The sequence below is a fragment of the Abrus precatorius genome, unplaced genomic scaffold (genome assembly GCF_003935025.1).
Source record: "Abrus precatorius isolate BTA unplaced genomic scaffold, Abrus_2018 Scaffold5, whole genome shotgun sequence".
NCBI classification, from domain to species: Eukaryota; Viridiplantae; Streptophyta; class Magnoliopsida; order Fabales; family Fabaceae; genus Abrus; species Abrus precatorius.
The window spans coordinates 13,690,816-13,712,380 of NW_020874395.1; the positions used below are offsets into that span (position 1 = coordinate 13,690,816).

The window sequence follows — 21,565 nt, forward strand, 5'->3', positions numbered from 1 at the left end:
ATCATATTTCAGTGTCTGTTCTGATATTTTCATCTGCTTCTTTTCAAGAACAAATGACTATTTTTCATAACATGGACAGCACTTTATCTTGGGGCAACACATTGAAAGCAAGTCCGGAATTTTAGCAATGATCTTTCTAGATATTAAAAGCCATTTTTCTCCCAATGTTTGAAAAGGAAATTCTAAATTGGGTATTCTCTAATTTGTCTTTTATTGAACTGGGCCATGTTGTATAGTTTCCCTTTAAAAAATTTTGTGAAGTATTTCTATAATGTGAAATACTATGAAATGTAGCAATTCTATGTAGCTTCTACTTGTGTCTATATAACTGGAAAAGAAAAAAAAAACGTTGTTGATTGCAAAAGGTTTTTTTTAGCTAAGGAGTTAAAATGATGTGTAGCTTCTGTCCATTTTCACATTGATATTTTACTCCACAAGTTAACCATGCTCTGCCTTCCTTTAAAACAACTCAGTCATTGCCACTGCTGAACTTGTGTATACGAGGCCTTAATGCAATTCTCATAAGTTGAATCAACTTGCTAGATGTAGTAAATAAGATAGGCCACTTTCTCTGTTAAGCACAATTAATAAAAGTATCGACAAGTAGAATTGCATCTTATGAAAACCTCTCAAGATAGGAAAAAAATTTTAGTGATTCGAGACCATGTGATCTTAACCACTCACAGCTTGACACTTGTTTACCTTTTAAAAAAGTACATGCGTGTTGCATTACTATTGATTGAAACTACGGTAATTTGAGATTATAGGAAAAATTCTCTTCAAAATAGAGATTTCAGTGAAATGACACTAGGACAAACTACATACATGTATTATTCTACGTTTCATATTCATCTCAAAGGAGTGATCCAAATCGTCCATTTCATTTAATGATAAGAGAACTTTATGAAATGACAATTAAATACTTCAGAAGATCCTAATTTTTCTCCAGTCACAGGCCTATCATCAAGGATTATAGGAAATTACAGTTACTTTTTTTGTATTTATATAATAACATAGCTTATGTGAATTAAGCTACATTGTCATAATGTTTTTTCTTTATATGTCTAATAATGTTGTTTCTGTCAAACATATTTTGTCCTCTTATATCCTCTTCTATTTAATGGAGAGAGAGTTTGTGTATCAAATTATACCAAAATCAACGACTCTTTATGTTTGTATAACAATGAATTTCTTACAAACTTTTCTTTTTGTAAACTTTATTTAGGATATTTATACACTAGTTTGTGAGTAAAAGTTGTTCTGCACTTGCCTGTTCCAAAGTATCCTATGCATTAGAAAACTTCTGTTAAAGAACTAGATTTGTATTGTTTTTACCATTATAAGAATAATATTGGTTTTTATGGTAAAAAAAATAATATAGAAAAAAAAGTGCAGAATTATGAGAAGAATGAATAAAAAACACTTAAAATTATTGAATAAAAACACCACGTTTATAACAAATTAAATAAACAAAAATTAATTATATAACCAAAAGATTGATATCAAATTTAAATAAAAAACTAAATTATTTCTAAAATTTAGAAACTATTTGTTGACTATAATATTAATCTAATAAAACAACAAAAAATAAATAAAAATAATTTCAAAAGTACATTATTAACAAGTATATTATTTATATGAGATATCATAAATATGAGAAAAAATGCAAATGATATGCTTAACCAGTATTATAAAATTAGTATTTAAGATGTTATCTTTATAGTCCGTAAGACTCTGTTAGGACTTGGTGTAGAGTCTAAAGCTTCTAAAAAGAAGGGAGAAAAAATGGTATAAATATCATTAAAAGTGAGTAACTAATTTCACCTTTTATGTAATGAAAATATAATATTGTGCTTCATTCTGAGATATTATAAATCATAGATGTTTGGATATTGGACTTGATTTTATAAAATTATATCAGTTCTGTTAATTTTTTCATGGTGTAATGTTCCCAATAAAATGATTTGTTATTTTGATGATATGCTAACAAAAGTTATTTATGAACATGCAAAAATAAACAAAAGTAGTTATATGATTGTACGTGCTCAGGGCACAGTTCTAAAAAATAATGTAGTTATGGGTCTTCTGAAGATTTAAAAAAATGTACATTAAAAAATCTAAAGTGATTTTTTGGAGATACACCACTTTGTCAATGGGGGGATTGTAATAAAATCATTTAAACTAGTTCATCATTATTCTGCCTTGTCATCAAAACAAACCATATCAGGATAATAATATAGCAGAATAAATCAACCAAAATAGTGAGGCAAAAAACAAACCCATTCTAGCTTTTACAAGATAATATTAACTGATCTACAATTAGTTTGGTCAAGGATTAGCTAGAAGTGGTTCACATGCACTCTACTTCAAAGGCCCCATATTGGAATGTACACCACCATGGCTTACAAGTAACCTAGTAACCTACTACTACCTTTCAAGAGCCAAAAAGTATACATAAAAGTATTTTAATAAAACTTCTGTGGACACAAAAACCACCACCCATCAAATCCTTAAGCACATGTTGGATTAGTCCCACACAGTAACAAGTCCATGTTCTTGAGTTTTTTCCATAAACTATGGCCTTTCTTCCCATCATATTTCTTCCCAGAAGTGTTGCCATCTTTCCACTTGAACCTTCTAAGCTTCTCCATCTGAACACACACCTCCAAAGCTATTCCCTCATTGGTCTTCACTTTGCTATCATCCTCTTCACCATCTCTTCTCAAAAGTCTCTCGTAGTACTCTTTGTTCCTCTTCTCCAACCCATGTATCTGTGCTTGAAGATCTTCAATTTTCCTATGGAGCAAGTACACTCTATGATCCTCCCTCATCTTCAGCACACACTTAGCTAACTCACCAGCTTTCCTCTTAATGAACACCGACTCAGATGCAAGCTCTTTGTTCTCTTCCACCAAAGTATTGACTCTATAGCTCAAACTTGCATTCTCATTCAACAAAACAATCCTCTCAGACTCCAACACCTCAAGCAAGCTCTTCTGAAGCTCACTTTTCCTTGATGACTCACAGTACTTCCTCTCCATGACGCCAACCTCATGCATCAACACATCATATTCAACATTCCTAATCACAAGCTCAGCCACAATGGCATCCAAATCGAGTATGGAGCTACTCCTAGGTAGAATCATCGGCATCATCATGGGTAGGGGATGTTGGTAAGAGATTGAGCTTTCAAGATCTGAATCAAAATGACTAACACCACTTACTTCTTCCTGGTCAGAAAAGCCTTCATCCACAGTTGAGACTTGAGAAGAGTGTCTACTATGACTCTGATGCTTGTGCTTGGCTAATGTTTGGATATAACGGTCGGATAAGGTGATATAGCCATTATACAAGTCCTGCAAAAGGGACAACAGTTGAGGCCTCTTTTGGTAGTAAGACTCTGCTCTTTCTGCGAAAGTATCACCAATCTCTTCATCTTCTGTTGTGGTCATTGCCAACACTTTCATTCTCTCCTCCAAGTCTGCCATCAAAGACCAAGTTTCACATTTGAATTAGAGTGTATTCGAACACAAAAAGTTTATAACAATGATTTAACACAAAAATTCCAATTAATAAAGTTAAAATCAAAGTAGATCTATATGCAACCTAACATGAAACCATACGTGTAATATTAGTTATGTGCAAGAAAAATAATCCACAAAGAACAATGCTTTTCCTTACTAGATTTACACAATTCCATAGCTTCAGAACCATAAAGTCACAACATGTAACAATATTGACATTTTGATGCATACGCAAGGGGTGTTAATATAGACCAGATCCCTCAACTTGATTGATGAGTGATTTGAACTCTAAGAAAGTGACAGGTTAACTATACATGACACCAGAAAAGGGAACACTGACAGAACCCATAAATAATTCTGGCAAGAAAGATAAAACGCTTTAACGGAATTAAATAGTGTATGACTAATTTGAAAATATATTTTGAATTTGTTCTAACGAGTTAGGCGTAAGGGTATGGCACTATAGTGTCTAGTCTATGTTACATCAACCTCTAGTTTTGAATGCAAAGGTCAGTATCATGTACTACACCTGATGCATGTGGTACTGTTGACAAAAAAGCTCTTACCCTCCAACTTTTAATTTTTTAAGAGTAAATCCAATAAAGTTTAAGAGAATATGTGCACAGGCCACGAGGCTTAAATGGAAAGGTCACCGATACAAATGACACCAAAATCTAATGTACACTGCAACAAGCCAATGACATGGATAGGGACCATTATTTAATATGTATGTGGCCACCACTAGACCCATTTTAGTTTCAAAATTTGAACACTTTGAATGTCCAAAAAGCTCAGCAAAGGCCAAACAAAAGGGTATAGAAAGAGACAACGGATGCATTGCCAGCACAAAGACAAATGGGTGTGAAAGTCGGGTTCAAATCAAATTGGAAATTTGAAAACACATAGACACCAGAAGGGTAGACCTGTCAACAGCCACCTATGAAAAAGACATATTGACACGTAATATCAATTTTTTCTACCTTTTTCTTCACCACAATCAATACAAACTTTGAAATATATTACCAAAATATAATATTACAGTAGTATAAAATTACAACATATAACAATATATTATAAAAAAATTATCCTATATTTTAAGATAGAATTTAAACATTTAAGAATAGTACTTTTTATTAAAAAAAAAAACTATTTATTACTCTTCTAATAACTTTGCTACTTCTGAGTTCTTGAAGTCACCCTAATATTTAAAGTTAACAAAAATTCATTATTATAATCCAATAATTCAAATTTAAATTCAATTTTTAATAGAGCGCGTGTGATAAAGCGCGTGGTATAAGTGATGTTTGATAAAAATGTAACAAGGTAAATAATGATGTACGGCGTTGTTGTTCCCAAGGGGCTTAGACGTTTGACAGTTGACAGGGACATATCTGCATGGGTTGATTCTTCTTCTTCATCCATTGCTTCTTCTTCCATTGATCATTGCTTGGAAAAGGTTGCTACCGTTCAACATAACTTGTAACACACCAGAAGCATGTGACCCCATTAAATTCAGATTTCTTCGTTCATTTATTGGGGATCTATTTCACCTTTCTTTTTCTGCTCCATGCTCATTAAATAATTATCCATTAATTCATTTCATATTATGATATTATTTTATGTTATATGATCTAGATATTCAAATATAGCCATCCACGTCATTAACAACTTCATACCAATCACACTACAAACAAAAACCAAAAGACTTGTATTAATATGTAAAAGGGTGTTTATTGTTGGCTTTACTTAGATTTCAATAAAATATAATTTTAATAAAAATATTTAAATTTATGCAAAATTAATACTGAGTAATGAATTATACATGATTTTAGTTGGAAGTTAATTAAAATTATTTTTATATAAATTTGAATCATTAAGCATAACTAAAATATGTATCTAAATTAATACAAACCACAAGTTTGAAAGGAGTAAAAAAAATTACCCTGACCTGACTCCATTAAAAACAGACAAATAAACAGGCCTTTCATTTCCTTCAATCTTTCTTTTTCATATATTATATTATCCAACATCTTTCAGAACTATTATTCGTCTCTCCTGTCTCTTTCTACCTCTACATGTAAACAACTAAACATGGGATTCACAAAACATTTTCTGTTCATTAAAGCATGTATCTTCATTAAAAATCATGAAAACTGATTTTATAATTTTAAAATAATCCAAAATAAATTTATAAGGGCATCTCCATTATTTTCACTAGTTCAAAATCAAACTTATTTTATTAAAATTAACTTTACCCAATTTCAAATATATATTTAAAAGAAACTAAATATTTTTTATTAAAAGTTGTAACATTTACCTTAAAAAAAAGTTACAAAAACCATAGAAGTAAAATGGTTTTGGGTACGGTATGGTGAATTTAATACATACCAGAAATGCTGGTGAGAAGCCAGGAGGGCATGTTATTGTTGGGGATGCTCTTGTCCTTATACCCTTTTGTGGAAGAGAAAATCAATGGGGAATTTGAAATCACTTTTTCCTTGCCCGTGTCCATAAAGTTTGGGTCCCTCTCCATTAATAATACCCTTGCTTCAAGGACCCTCTATACATTGCAATTATAATACATGAGATCAACAACAACAACACAATCTAAGGGAAACCAAAAAAAAAAGGACTGTTGCCAGAAATAGATGGTCCTTTGCATTTAATAATAATGACAAAGTGTGGAACAAAGAACAGCTACAAAAGATGTACAAGAGATATTAAGGAGGAAAAGACGGAAGCATACATAAACACATTTATAAGCACAGATCTCTATAACAATGCATCAACTAATTACTAATAAAGTAATGGCATAACCTCACAGTGATAAAAACAAAGCTACCCACATTGTTTTGAAAGTGAAAATTGTTGAGTTTAAACTAGGCATTCAGAATATAGCAATAAACCCAAATCCCAAAGCATTCTAAACCTGTGTATTCTGAAATTCAAAAAGGAAATTTCATTTTTTTATTTATCAATCTTTTCAAATTCTGTGGTTAACCCGGGATTCAAAGAAGATCATGTGAACGGCTTGACAAAGAATACCAATATGAAGTTTCAGGAATCAACCAACAGAAGAACAAGAGAACCCAGAACAAAACACTTTCCTATTTTCTCTGCGTGTTCCGCTTGTTTGGCACCAGAGAAAATCAGTGGAAAAGCGAGAGAAAGTTGGAAACTTTTTAACATTAGTCCATTAAATTTGAAAAACAAGACATACCCATCAAAGATCAGATACATTGTAAAACGATGCAACAAACACAAACAGAAGATTGCATGCCATTCAAAAATCAGTCCATTAACTCCACAGTTACAGAGTACTCTGCTATTGTCTGAGATAAAATGACCATAAAAGTTGGATTTTCAAACTTTTAAATTTGAAAACAAAAAGGAAAAGAAGAACAAAACAGCAGTAGTAGAATAAAATAGTGAAGTGAAAGACAGGAGAAGGAGCTCACCTTGAGAAGTGTTGGAAAAGGGATTGATTAGAGGGTAATGAAGTGAAACAGAGTAGAACTGAGAAAACAGGTTGATGACAAGTAGCAGAAGCAGTTTCCAGAGAGGGATATGATATGATTTGAAAGAAAGATATATGTTTTTGCAAGTGATGATATAAGAGAAAGGAACTTTGATGAAAAGGGAAGAACCATATCAGTGTCAGTCCAACAGGTAACACCATATAGTCAAAAGCAATCACTCAAAATCAGGGAGGACTCTGTCACACGGTAACAATGCTAACCCAAAAAATCAGATATTTATATATTAAATTAAAAACACAGTTTAATAAAAGTTTATAGCTGAAATTAAGTGATGTGTGTATTTTAATTATATTTAACGATTTAAAATTAACTCTATTCAACTTTCCATTAAATGTATACAAATTGAGTGCCTTTTATTTTTCCTCTGCCTAGAATAGAAAAATTATCTATATCAATGGATATCCAGAAGCAAAAATCCATAACGGGTAAAGTTACATGGATCCTTGAATTATTGGTATAAGCTTAATCAAATGGATTTGTTTTATCCACTTATTAATAGGGCATTCTGAGTATTAAGGTACCTACAAGTACGTACGTACAATATTATTATGTATATTTAAATATTGTATTTTGATAATTGTAACAAAATACTATATTATTTTTATAATTTAAACACTTTACATTTTTATTCTAATTATATTTCTATATAAGTTACTTTAAATTAAGTAATTTTTAAAAAATTATAATTTTTTCGTTTAACGGATACTTACATGGATATGGGCTGAAAGGGGGCCAATTATTTATTCGCGAGTACATATAACTACTATTCATACATGTTATTGTCCCCTTGACATTTCTAAGTCCACCTAACAATATTTTTTTAAAAATAAATTATTAGCATGAATTACAAGACACATTTAAAGGGCTTAATGTCTTTTTTATTTACTAGAGAATCAATTTTAATTATTGTAAACATCCTAGCAAGATCCTGCATGTTTGAATTCTCACTAAGAAAACTATAATTGATTTTGTTTATCAATTTTATAATAAATAGTTACAAATTGAGTGCCTTTAAATTCTCCATTCGCCTAACAAAACAAAGTTAAAGAAAATTGAATTAATAGATATAAGGAGATTTCAGAAAATCAATTATAGTTTTCACAACAACTTGAGGGGTATAAGGTGAAATTAGGTGGGATTGGGAATGTTGAATACTTGTCATGGCTAGGTGTATGAGAACTTTCCAACTGTATGTAAGAATTATATTACAAAATTTGATTAAAAAAAAGGATTAAAATGTAAAAGGTTGTTAATTAAAAAACTTTAAGGATCATTTGACATTTATAATACATTTAAACATATTATGCTATGTCACGTAATGAGAAAATTCCCCCTCCAAATTGTGAAGGTAGCAGAGCAATCCTCCATATATAAGTTATCAACACAAGTTAGGGGATATATTTAATGGACTTGATATATTTTTATTTTCATTAGATGGTCAATTGATTATTGTGAAGATTCTGCTTGATTTTGTATACTTTGATAGAGAGTTTTAGTTTTAGTTTCTCAAAACCAAAAACATCTTGGATAAGATTAATCAATTACCACTTCCAATAAAATTGATTCTAAGTGTGGCACGAACAGAATATTTATCTTATTTTTGCCATGTAATCCCTGTTAAGGTTTTTTTTTTTCAAATAATTATTCAGATAAAAAAATATTAATTTAATTATACTTTTAGTTTCTTTAATTTGAATCACATACCATTTTAGTTTTTTTTTTAACTAATTAAATCTTACTCTAAAAATTAAACAAATTTATTTTCGTTGTAAATATTTTTAACTGATATTTCTTAAATTCTAATTTTTCATTTAATTATATTATAAATTAAATCAGTTAGATTTTTAAACTTTCATTTACTCAAAACACATACTAAAATATTAAGTTTAATCAAAATACATAAAAATTCAAAAGTTCCCTTTTTTAAATCTTATCCTTCTAAAAGATATTGGGTAGTACTTCCCTAAAAGTACCATTTATTCCATCTCTTCTTATTAGCATAGACAGTAGAAAAACAAAACTGGTGTATTTAATGTAAATTTTTTTATAAAATTGGTTACAGTTAGATGCTGTTAAAATATAATGTTAGGTGAGATGTGTAAAAGTGTGTATAAATCACAACATTCAAAGATAACCCATAGAAAGTATAAATTAAGAATACATTACTAATTGAGATGCTATTGTTATGGCAACCAAGCATGTATTAGTACACAACATGCAACCACTCCAACATGATAACTTTAATTTACCTAATCCAATCAGTTTTGGACTCAACCCAATTTCTATTTACACCATCTTCTCTTCAATTATTTTCCCAGCTCAAGGCCAACATCATGAGACATCCAGTTATGTTTTTCCTCCTCTTCTTGTTGCTTCAATGTCTCATACAAAGGAGCATTTCTAGTCTCAGGCAACCAAATGCTTAAAAATCCACTAACAATTGAGAAGGTCCCAAATACTAGAAAAGAAAGAGATGGGCTCAACCGGCCCAACACAACCAACACAGGTGCCACTGAGGCCCCTAACATCAAAGCCTGACGCAGCATTGACACCGCAAAGTTCCTCACATTAGTAGGAAAAAGCTCCACACAATATATGTACAACACATCAAATGCAGTGGAAGCACCCATGAACCCAATTGCTTCAATAATAAGTTGACTCCAACTACCTCCATATTTACTATGATCATGCACTTTTGAAGTACTTCCTTTGTGCGCAAAGAATGTGCACAAAATAGAAGAGACAGCAGCTATATAAGAGGACACTGAAAACAACAAGCGCCTATTGGTAAAGCCCAAGAAAAAGGTACCCATCAACACTGCAGGAATCTCCATGAGTGCATTAAGTGCAACTGAGACATAAAGGTTGAAGTCCAAGTTTTCCACATTTAGTTGAACTCCATAGTAAACAAAACCAACTCCAAAGCCAGATAACATAACAATGACCATTCTTATAGCTGCCCATCTTGTGGTCCAGAGGCTCTCTTTGTTGTTTAGGCCTTTTTCACCTTCATTGGTGCATCCAGCTTTGGGTCCACAAGGGTTAACCAAAGAGAGGTTATTGGGTAGTTTTTTCTTTCCATTGTGTGTAGCAAACCTATCCAAAACTTCAAGGGCTTCTTTGGTTCTCCCTCTTATGAGAAGCCAGCGTGGAGATTCTGATACCAAAGGGAGTAATAAGAGAGAATATGCAAGTGGAAAAAAGGATAAGAGTCTGTACAAGTTTCTCCAACATGTTCTAGTTGGATAAGCCACAAGAGGGAGAGTGAGAAAGCCAAGTGTGAAGAAAAAGAAGCCATATTGGCCTACTTGGCCACGCCACTTTCGCCCTACTGATTCTGTGCTAAGGACAAGGCAACATATTCCAATGCCTGATCTTGCAAACCCATTTGCAAAACGGAAGAAAGCATAGACCCAAATGTTTGGGGAGAGAGATGTGGCAAAAGCTGTTATGGATGTTAAGATGCACGAAAGTTGCACTGTTCTCTTTCTGCCTAACCATGAATCAGCTAGGTGGCCAGATACAGCAGACCCTGCACCAAAATTCAAGCAACATGTTCAAGTTAGGAATTAAGCTGTGTTGAAGCACACAATTAAGTACTTGAAGATTATTTGAAAGAGTAGTTTATAAAAATAGTTTATAATTCTTCTAAGTGTTTTTTTTAAGCTTATTTTAATAATTTTTAATATAGTTTATCAAAATAAATTATTTTGAACAGATCTTAATAAATTTTGTGCTTAAATTTATGACATAATAAATTAATGTATTTAAATGTACCTTTCAACAATTTCTTTATTATAAGGAGGTTTACAGTATAATTTAATCATAAAATTATTTATATAAACAAAAAGAAAATTATTTTAATAATTTATAACAGGAGATTTACTTAACAAAGTTCTTGCAAGTGCTTTTTTAATATTGTTACTGTTGTTGCAAATTTGCAAATTTAATTAACATTTAACTTCCCTCACAGGATCGTATATGGTCATAGAGACTTGAGATTAAGTTTCACCTAGCCTTTTTATTAGACAAACAAAGTTAATGTTACCTTTGAGTTTTTAATGTATAAATAAAATAACTAAAATAATAAACTTGCACGGGAAATAGACAAACTAAAAAAAAAAAAAACACCAGTCAATTGAGATGCTTATTTTTTTTGAGAAAATTACAAACATGTTGCTCAAAGGAAAAATTGTTAAATGCTCATGTTTTATAAGAAAATTACAATGACACTAGGAAGGAAAGTTATATAATCGACAGCTGAGACCTGGCTTTTCCTGAACAATTTATTATATAGTATGGTAAGATCAAAGTTAATGAGTTCCATATCATTCATAGAGGAGAGAAGAGAGAGATATTAGACAACTGATCAGCTCCCTGTCAAAGCATTAACACAAGCTAGAAATTTTGCATGAACATTTAGTGTAATCCACTGAGTATCAATAATGTTCATAATTCTTTTAGCTAACTACATTTTTTTGTAAACAAGTAATCCATTACGATTACTAAACTACAAAACTTCTAACTTTGTTACACCATTAAATTTATTCATATTTGCTTTTACACAATTTCACATTTACTTCTCCAGTACAGCTGTGTAGCTTGTCTTTTATTGAATTATGGCTATAGTCAGAGCAAACTAAAAGAGTTCTTAAAGAGGGAAAGTAACCCCGTTTGTCAACTAATACTGCAATACGGATTGCTGAAAGAAGACAATTTGTTCAGTGGAACGCAAGTGCATGTGATTGCTAGTGGATGAAGTAGGAGAACAAAGAGAAGTGGATGAAAATATACTCTTTAACATACAATTTATTATTTAATTAAAACTCACAAAATTATGAAAAAATACGAAGTGAAACTCACTCACTTCTTGAGTCTAAATATATTTTATCAATTAATAATGTATCAGAATGTGTGTTATTAGCATTTTTTACAGAACAAAAGGGACAAGTAATATATATGTACCTATAAGAGAACCAAGGAAGTAAACAGAAGCAGGCACAGCAGCCAGAAACCTTCTATCACAAATAAGATTCCACTCAGCTATGGTGGAACTTGTATGGCCATCAACCCATTCCCAAGTGCCAGGCACCAAAGCACACACAGAACCACTGCTTTTGGAACTGCTATTGTTACTTGCACACAATTCATTTTTGCACCTCCAAGTAGGTGGTTGTGCATCACTGAAGATTGTCACCAAAGTACTATGAGCATCAAATATCCATGCCAATGACACCAAGAGCACATGCAGCAACTGAGAGAATCCCATGGACCCCATATACCCTTCCACCACTTCATCCACAGTGAGCTCAAGTTTGTTACTCACTTGTTCACTTCCCTCCAAATTTGTGCTCCCATGAACCAGTTTTTGTTCCTCTTCCATGATTCCTACAATCAAAGAAAAAGAAAATTAGTTGCTACCTTGCTCCAATGTTAGGATATCCACATCTATATATACATAATTAAGCTTACTCTAGCACATATACTAATGTTAAAACATTAAAAAAAATTGTGACATGACATCATAAAAGAGCCCCTTTATTTGGCTATGAAAAAGAAGGAAATTATGTCTTGCGGGTGTCCTGTGATCAAACATTTGAGGTGCATGCACTGTTTTGGTGAATCTCATTGGTATTGGAGAAAAGCCAATTAGAACCCCATGTTAAGAGTGGATTAAATTTTGTTGACACACGTATCATTATAAAACAATACTTAGTATATAGAATTAATTGGTGGGCTAATGTGGAAAGAAACATTGATGAATTATTGATGATGGTAATCAATGGATCTGGGGCCCAGTATTTCACAATTGTGGTGGTTGGTGGATATGAATGAACAGCATAATTGGAAAACATGAAGGGATCAAAATGCTTCCATGCCTATAGAAATCTAATAAAAATGAAGGGAGTGATATCTCAACATACCTCTAGTTTGAGAGTGGAGGAACCTGATGTGCTCACTGATTACCGAATCATAGACTTAATTTAAGCCTCTGTTGTGAAAATTAATTTTTAAACCAACACATAATGAGGGGTTTCAATAGTAATTAGACCCTCTCTTCTTTTGCCCCAAAAACTAATGACTACAAGATTGTTAACTCTTATATATGACCAAGTTCAGCTGAGCTAGAAACATGGCATGCTTTTTTCAAGATGCTGAAAATATTGCTGATTCTTGGTCATCAAACAAACTCATCCATTCTGGCACAGGATTTTAAATTGCTCAGTTAACTTGTTCCAAGGGATATTCCATCTTACATATTTTTTTTATCTTCATTTATAAATTATTCACTATAATTTTTATTCACAAAAATTGGTGATCAATTATTGAACAGTAACACACGTTAGCTTATCTCTGTTTTGGGTAAATACGTAAGCCTAACTTTCCTGTACGTCAAATATTTATCTCAATCTAGTTACTTAGTCCCGTGAAATTTTGTATATTTGATAATTTTTATTTTGTCATTTTTAGTTTTATATTTTTTTCCAAATACTGTAATTTAAATTTATCTATTCAATTTATTTAGTTGTTAATATTAAACTTGGATTTCATAAATTTTGCCCACCATATTGAATTGATGATTGATTGATACAAATTTTTTTTCATAATTTATTCTTTAAATATAAAGGTTTTATTTTTTTTAATTTATTCATATGTAATAAGATGTATTCCTTATTCTTCATTTGATGAAATTTCTTATTATATTTTATTCATTTGTAAAAAAATAGTTTTATAATTTTTGAATAACAATAATATATTTATTTTATGTACCTTGAAAATTAAAAATTCTCATAAATATATAAAAACTTACTAATATGCTTGCAATTAACACAATTATAATTTGTAGAAATACTAAAATTTCTTAACATCGTGTTAAAATTAAACACTTGTATTATTTAATAACTTTTAAAATACAAGATTAGTCAATTTAACAGTTAGTTTAAAAATTCTTCATAAGTATATCAATTTTATAAAATTTTATATAAAATAAAATTAATAGATACTTCGTTGCATTATTTTATTCAATAAATGATATATTTAAAACAAATACCAAATTTTTAATATCAAACGTTAAAATTATATAAAATTGGTTATAAATAAAATTAATATAAAATAATCCATTAGTTACGTTCAGAATATCCCAAGCTCATTTATAATTTGATCATTGGTCGTGATGTCTTGATATACATCCAAATTACCATTTCTCATGTTAGTTTGCCAAAATTCTATTAAAAGTTACTTTGAAATTCAAAATTTTAGAAATAAGTAAGAAAAAATACATCTAAATAGACTAAAAAAATCCAAGATTCTAAATAAATTGACAAACTTAATAAAGTTAGTAGGCTTATTATTAACTTAGTTTTAGTAGTAGTTAATTAACCTGATAAGTTTATAAAGCTTTTTAAATATTGTAAAACTTGATTTTCTTTAATGAAATAGTTTTGTTTAATTTAATCTAATTTATTTAATAAACAAATCTGACAACCAAAGAGTGATTTATGCTCAAGCACTTGAAGCTATCAAAACATCAACTTTTATCATGAAAAGAAAGATACTTGACAAAATTTGAAAATCATTATACTAAATTAAGGATAAGAGACAATATCTTCTACACCCCATTAGAGATTATCTTTTCTATTTAAATACTACAATTCTATTTTATTGCAATGCAGACAAATAATAGAGATTAGAACTAAAATTTCATTAGCGTATTTCAAACATTTTACACTTCCAAGAGTTTTTTGTTCTCTAACTCTTTTAAGTTCTAAGATTTATTCAGAAGACTATTCCCCCTTGAAATAAAAAAAAATAAAATAATACTTCAAGCTTCATGTTTTCTTCATTATATTGTTTTCTTTTAATAAATAAAATAATTTTTTGGGTGTTAAGAAAAATTTTAAAAAGTTATTATAATTAAAAAATAAAATTATCTTAAATGAAATAAATATTTTTAAAAAATATGCATCCTATTTAGAGTATTAGAAAAAAGGAAAAGAAGAGGAGAAAATTTGAAAAGAAATAAAAATAGAAAGTGAAAATTTACCCCAATTATTATTATCATCAATTGATTAATTTTAAATTAAATTGAATAGATAAAATTTATCAACATAACATATTATGTTAAAATAAAAAATGAAAGTATACTCTTTTGAAGGATTCACTTACTGTAAGATTAAATTTAGCTGGCTTAATAGTTTTTTATTAAATTTTATTCAGTTAACTATTTAATTATATAATATTATCTTTGTGATTATGTATGGTAAACTTTTACGTAAATTAAACATTAATGATTATATAATTTTATAGTTAATATTTATTTATACTTTTAAAAAATATTATATTTTAAAATAAATTTATTTAATAAATTTTATAATAATTTTTAAATTTTATAAAACTTGTTAATCTAGATATAGTTATGAAAAACTCTTAAATCAAATGCAAATAAGTTAGGTAGGTATAGTAAGTGAATCGATCCCTTAATTATCTGTGTATATATATTTTTTGTTTTCCATTTATTTTAATCTAGATTCAACTCGGGTTGCATACTTAGATGTAGTGGATGAGTTTATCACTAAAGATTTTTTATATACATAAAAATCTAAATTTAAAATTTTACTTAAATGATACTGAATTACTTGCTACTCAAATTAATCACTATTAATTTTGTATATATATATATTTGATAAAGAAATTAACAATTAAGTGTATATTTAACTATTTATTGAAATAGAATCTAATAAAGATTCAATTAAAGAAACTTGCTTTCATATTATTTTTAGCTAGTTGCAACGATTTTTCAACCAATAATTTAAAACACTCTAAAAGACCAATTTTTAACATATACTTAAAATTATTCTAATTCATCAAAGATAATTACATCTTCTTCACATCCATTTTAAAGATTATATTTTTTATTCAATACTATACAATTCCTTTTATTGCAATGCAAACAAATAATAGAGAGATCAGAATTAAAATATCCTGACCTATGTTAGGGTGTTAGGTTAAGTAGATATTTTACATAAAAAATTACTAAATTTTATCAAAATTTTATGGGTTGTATAAAGTTAATTTTAATGAATAAAAAAATCCATTCGCTCTTATCACACAGACAAGTTGAGTTGATTGACTAATCGAATTAATATCTATAACATCATTATATAAAAAAATAAAATTTTGTATATTTTAATTGTCTATTTCTAATATTTCAAATAATAGATCTATTAAAATTAAATAAAAAAATTATTTTAAAATATAATATAATATTAATAATTTATTATTCATCTAAAATAAAAAATTAAATAATACAAAATTTAAAATGAATTTTGATAACTACTTATAAATTATAAAATAAAAAATTTAATATTTATTTTACAATTTAAACCAATACGTGATATTTAAAAATTTTAAAAGTTAATATGCGAATTATTTAGTTCAGTTAAGTTTTAATATTATAAACTTACAACTCAACCTATATTTTATTAAATTCTAATATTTTGATTCAAACTATCTACTTAAATCAACATGTTAATTTTAATTAAATTAAATAAAATTAGTGAAATTCATAGTGCCAACAAAATCAATTAATATTATAATGTTTCTAACGCATTTCACTTCTAAGATTTATCCAAACTCTATTTTCCTCTGCCTGCCAAAGGGCCTTTTTTTTTTTACTTTCTTTTTTAGTCTTTTAAATGGAAGAAATTATTCTACTTATAGAGAATCGTGAAAAGTATGAACATATATTTGTATTTAAACTTCACACGGGTAGTGCAATAATTTTTACTGCACATAAATTTATATAAAGTAGAATTAATATTCACTTTTATCAAATAATAAAATGAGGGTAAAACATAAGATAAACATTAACTAATTAGATAAAAAAAAATTAGAAAATTGTGTAAGAAGATGCTTTGTTTATAATATTTTTTTGTGGGATTTATAAAAATAAATACATACAAAACGTTGTGATATTTTTTAATTTTCACATATCTTACTTAAAATAATTTTTAAATGATATAAATTTTTTAGATAATACATAATTAAGAAAAATATTATTATATTATAATTTTTAATTTTTGTTAAAATATATTTTTGTATTAATATTATAAAATTGTTTTTTTAATATAAATTACCTTTTTTTACACTCTTTTTCATTTATCTAAATAAGTAAATTTTTCACTGTTTTTTCCTCTTATTTATTCAAACACATATTTTTCATTTATTTCTCACATATTTCTTTCTTACCATATTCTTTTCTAGTTATTTTCCTTTGACTCATTTTCTATTTCATCCCAACATAGTACTCGAATAATTTTTTGTCCGGTTCTCTTATTATAACTTTTAATATAAAAAATTATTATCATAATAGTAATAACAGATTTATCAAAAAAAATATAATTTATTATATTTTTATATTCTTGGTATAATAAATATATTTTTGCTAAAAAAAACTGTCATTTTTAGTTGCTTTTGGAGCACTTAACGTGATACATAAATAGATTTGTTAACGGTGAATGATGCAAGTTAAGGCAAAGATCAACCTCATTAAGAGAGAACAATTTCTGATTTAATATCATGCAAATGATCATGATCATATGACATCTTAGATAAACTCACATTAACCAAGCTAAAGACCAACAACGCTTAATGATACAAATAAGTAAATGTTAACAAGACCTGTTCCATCAATCAACACAAAATGTGTGTTTAATTTCTCATTATCAAAGTTCTTGGTCACTTAAAATTTTGTCAAAAGTGTTTAATTTACTCAAGGATAGTACACTTAATGTTTGTATCAATTTTCTACTTTTAAAGGCCAAAATAGTGGTTTACTCTAAAAAAATTGATTAAAATATTATTTCAACTAACCTAATAAGGGTTGGTCCAAAATTGTCATGATTAATTAATATAATTATCAAAATTCTATTTAATAAATAATATCTCAATATTCTAATTTAAAATGATAATTAATGGATTGATACATATCCATACAGATCGACTTAAATTAACACTCATAAAAGAAGTGTATGCACATAGAGATTATAAAAGGGATTCGAGAAGGAATTGTCTTCAGTAATAAGAACATAATCAAGTTTCTTTGTCTTTGCCACTCTAATCAGCAAAATTTGGCAACTTAAACCCTAGATTGTAGGGCCTAAGGTGGTGATTTGGTGGCCACTCATGCATGCGATGGTGGTATTAATGCCTACCCAAAGTGCCAAATGACGTGTTTTGCAACTCCACAAATCCATTATTGATTGATCTTTTTTATTTATTAACATGAAAAACTCTAAGGTGGTACATGACTATGATAACAAACTTAAAAGGTTTCAATTGTTTAATTTTAGGCATTATTCCTAAAGGGAAAAATACTGTGGTCCTTATGAAGCTGAAGCTTTTTCTAACACCTGTCTTACAATAAGCAAAAATGGTTCTCCATGTCTTAATCACATTATCAAATTACCTATTTAATTAGCTAGGGTCACGTATAAATTCATAATAGGAATTATAATTTATTTTGATGTTATCGCAAATTATAGTTCATTAAGCAAAATTAAACAAATACGCATGTATTGGTTCAATTAAAGTTCTTTGAGCACGAATTTTTGGGTTGAATCGTGAAATTACTTCACTTTGAGAGTTGATTATAACTCCCCTAAATGATAATATTTTAGAAAGCTACAAAAAATTATAAAACGATAAATAACAGCACGATTTATATTATAAAAAAATTTACACATAAAATGTTGTCATTTAAAAAAATAAAGTAAATTATACAATTTATACTCAAATTGTTTGGGATTTAACAAAATCGCATCTTATTCCCTTTCATTTTTTACCCTTACATGAACATATTTTTTATTTCGTAATGATATAATATAACATGTACTTTTTAATTATACAAATGACTTTTGATTTTTTACAGCTTAAAGTATTGTTTGAAAATAAAAAATTGTCAATAAAATTTTGATAACTCTCAAAGGAATATATATGCAATTTTTTTCTATTTATATGTAATTTGTTTTTAAGAATATAATATATTTTAATTGTATTCGTATATTTAAAACGCTTGCTACCAATGTTGAGTGCATATAAATATTATTTTTAGTAATTTTTAAGTCAAATACTTGGCTCAAGCTAACATAAGGTAGTAAGTAAGTGACTCATGAGTAAGTGACTATCTTAATACAGAAGTTTATATATATTTATTATTTAATTCTTTGTAAAAATTTGTAAAATTTCTCTTTAAACTATCAAAACTTATTATTTTGTATCTTCAAAATATGTTGTCTTTTATCTTCAAAAATATATTGTCTTTTCTTATATGCACCTTTGTATATCCTTGATTTTCAAACTTTGTTTTAAGAAGGTATGCAGTTTAAATTTATAATAAAAAACTTTTGAATTAATTTTAATATTATTTTAGATCTTTAAAATTCTAGACAAACTATATTTATAAAGTTAATAATTTTAAAATTTAATTTTTTACATCCACTTTTACAATCTCAATTTTGTATTAGATATATTGTTCAATGTCTTTTTTAGATCTTTCTCATATCTTCCTTGCACAATAATTAGTTTTGCATTGTACAATTTTTGCAACATTCCCTTAAACCAATTTTTCTAACATAAGCAAAAATTATATAAAAGAATATCTTACAGAAGGTAATTCGCTTAAGTGATACATAAACTACTTAAGCCATGCAATATAGTACAACAATAACTTAAGTGACAAATTTTAGGTTAAGCTAATGGGTGTTGGCTTAAGCCAATTTTGATGAAATTTGTTAGTTTATCACTATCTAAATTTAGCTTGAGTGGATAATGTTTCAGCAAAAATTACAATAAATAAATTCTCTGTATTTTTTTTTGGTTCAACAAAATCTTTTAGTCATTACCCTTATTCTAATCAAACTAAAATGTTAATTTTAAAGATAATTGAGATGAGTATATGATATTTTCAAATTTATAAAGATCACATTTGAAAGTATAACAATCCAAAGGGAGAATGGTTATATAGGTTTAGGGTTTAAGAAAATGAGTTTGCATAGGAGAAAATATGAAAAAATTGAACAAAACTTATACAACGATATTTCAAGAAATGATTATCTGATTTTATAAAATCTCATGCCTTGAATATATCTTTTTAGACTTATATCAAGTAAATTTTAACTGCAACTACTTAATTTATTGTTGAACTTTACCCTTATTCTAATCAAATTAAAATGTTAATTTTAAAGATAATTGAGATGAGTATATGATATTTTCAAATTTATAAAGATCACATTTGAAAGTATAACAATCCAAAGGGAGAATGGTTATATAGGTTTAGGGTTTAAGAAAATGAGTTTGCATAAGAGAAAATATGAAAAAATTGAACAAAACTTATACAACGATATTTCAAGAAATGATTATCTGATTTTATAAAATCTTATGCCTTGAATATATCTTTTTAGACTTATATCAAGTAAATTTTAACTGCAACTACTTAATTTATTGTTGAACTTTACATTAAAAACATAAAACAAATTCTTGAACTTGTTTCAAAAATAAAGATAAAAGTAAGTTTGAGAGAATATGATATAGTTTCATATGAATAAAAAATTATATTATTTTTTAAATGATAACAATCTTAAAAAGACTTATATTAAAGAATGACTTATTTTAAATATTTAAAAAATTAAGATCCTCTGTCTAAAAAAATATTTTGAAAATTTTATTAAAAATTAAATTTTAAATATTTATATTTTTAAAATATATTATAGTAAGTCATTTTACTAATTTTTTTATAATTTATTTATTTTACTAACACATCATAGTATTTGGCCAAATATTTATAAAATTAAAAAGACATGTAATTAATAGTTTCCTTTGAATAGATCATGCATATGGTTGCCTTGTAAATAGTTAATCAAACTTTATTTTATGAGAACGATGATATTTTTAAACAATAACTATTTTAAATTATAATAAATATTTTTTATATTAAATATTTATTTTTAAATTTTTCTCTTTTTTAAATCTATTTAATATAATAAAATATTTATTATTCATTATTATATTAATCATTTCTTTAAAATTTATTAAATTTTCAGATAATCATACAATATATTTTTAGCTATTTATTTTAAAAATTAATGTATGACGAACGAACGAATGCTGGCCCCCTATCTTTATCATGTCATCATATTCCTTCTTTTGCTTTTTTTTTTTAATACTCTATTTAGATGAGAGATAAAAAAAAATAAAAATAAAGCACATGTGAATTATTTATACAGATAAAAAAATAAAAAATTATTTCACTTTTTTAAATAGGTAAAAAAGTAAAATAAATAAATAAATTATATAAAATACTTTTTATGTAATAATAAATCTTTAATTTTAAAAAAAAATTATTGTAACATTTTTTTAATATTATGTACTTCTTATATTATATAAAAAATTACTAACAATAAATAAATTAAAACAAAAATAAAATAATACATGTTCCCATCCTCC

General features: G+C 27.6%; 2 protein-coding genes across 3 annotated transcripts; both read right to left on the reverse strand.

Annotated features, from left to right (window-relative positions):
- Positions 1–2,331: 2,331 nt before the first annotated feature.
- LOC113867859 (kinase-interacting family protein-like) lies at positions 2,332–7,115 on the reverse strand. 2 transcript variants are annotated; one of them, XM_027503356.1, is made up of 3 exons: positions 6,983–7,115; positions 5,913–6,084; positions 2,332–3,481 (listed from the first exon to the last, which is right to left on the reverse strand). In XM_027503356.1, the coding sequence occupies exons 2-3, from the start codon at positions 6,055–6,057 to the stop codon at positions 2,511–2,513; spliced, it is 1,116 nt and encodes a 371-aa protein (XP_027359157.1). In that variant the 5' UTR covers positions 6,058–6,084; positions 6,983–7,115; the 3' UTR covers positions 2,332–2,510. The 2 variants fall into 2 exon arrangements, with proteins under 2 accessions (XP_027359157.1, XP_027359158.1); XM_027503357.1 differs by lacking the exons at positions 5,913–6,084; positions 6,983–7,115 and adding an exon at positions 3,682–3,847.
- A 2,254-nt stretch (positions 7,116–9,369) lies between these two features.
- Positions 9,370–12,446, reverse strand: LOC113868140 (organic cation/carnitine transporter 1). Its single transcript, XM_027503705.1, has 2 exons — positions 12,029–12,446; positions 9,370–10,595 (listed from the first exon to the last, which is right to left on the reverse strand). Exons 1-2 carry the CDS (start codon positions 12,444–12,446, stop codon positions 9,370–9,372), a joined length of 1,644 nt encoding a protein of 547 aa, XP_027359506.1.
- Between the last annotated feature and the right edge of the window lie 9,119 nt (positions 12,447–21,565).

Coding starts and splice junctions, on each gene's coding strand:
- LOC113867859 (XM_027503356.1), bottom strand. CDS start 6,057: ATGGAGAGGGACCCAAACTTTATGGACACGGGCAAGGAAAAAGTGATT. Junction 3,482..5,912: donor GCTTCTCACCAGCATTTCTG/GTATGTATTAAA, acceptor CTTTGATGGCAG/ACTTGGAGGAGAGAATGAAA.
- LOC113868140 (XM_027503705.1), bottom strand. CDS start 12,446: ATGGAAGAGGAACAAAAACTGGTTCATGGGAGCACAAATTTGGAGGGA. Junction 10,596..12,028: donor CTTCCTTGGTTCTCTTATAG/GTACATATATAT, acceptor ATTTTGGTGCAG/GGTCTGCTGTATCTGGCCAC.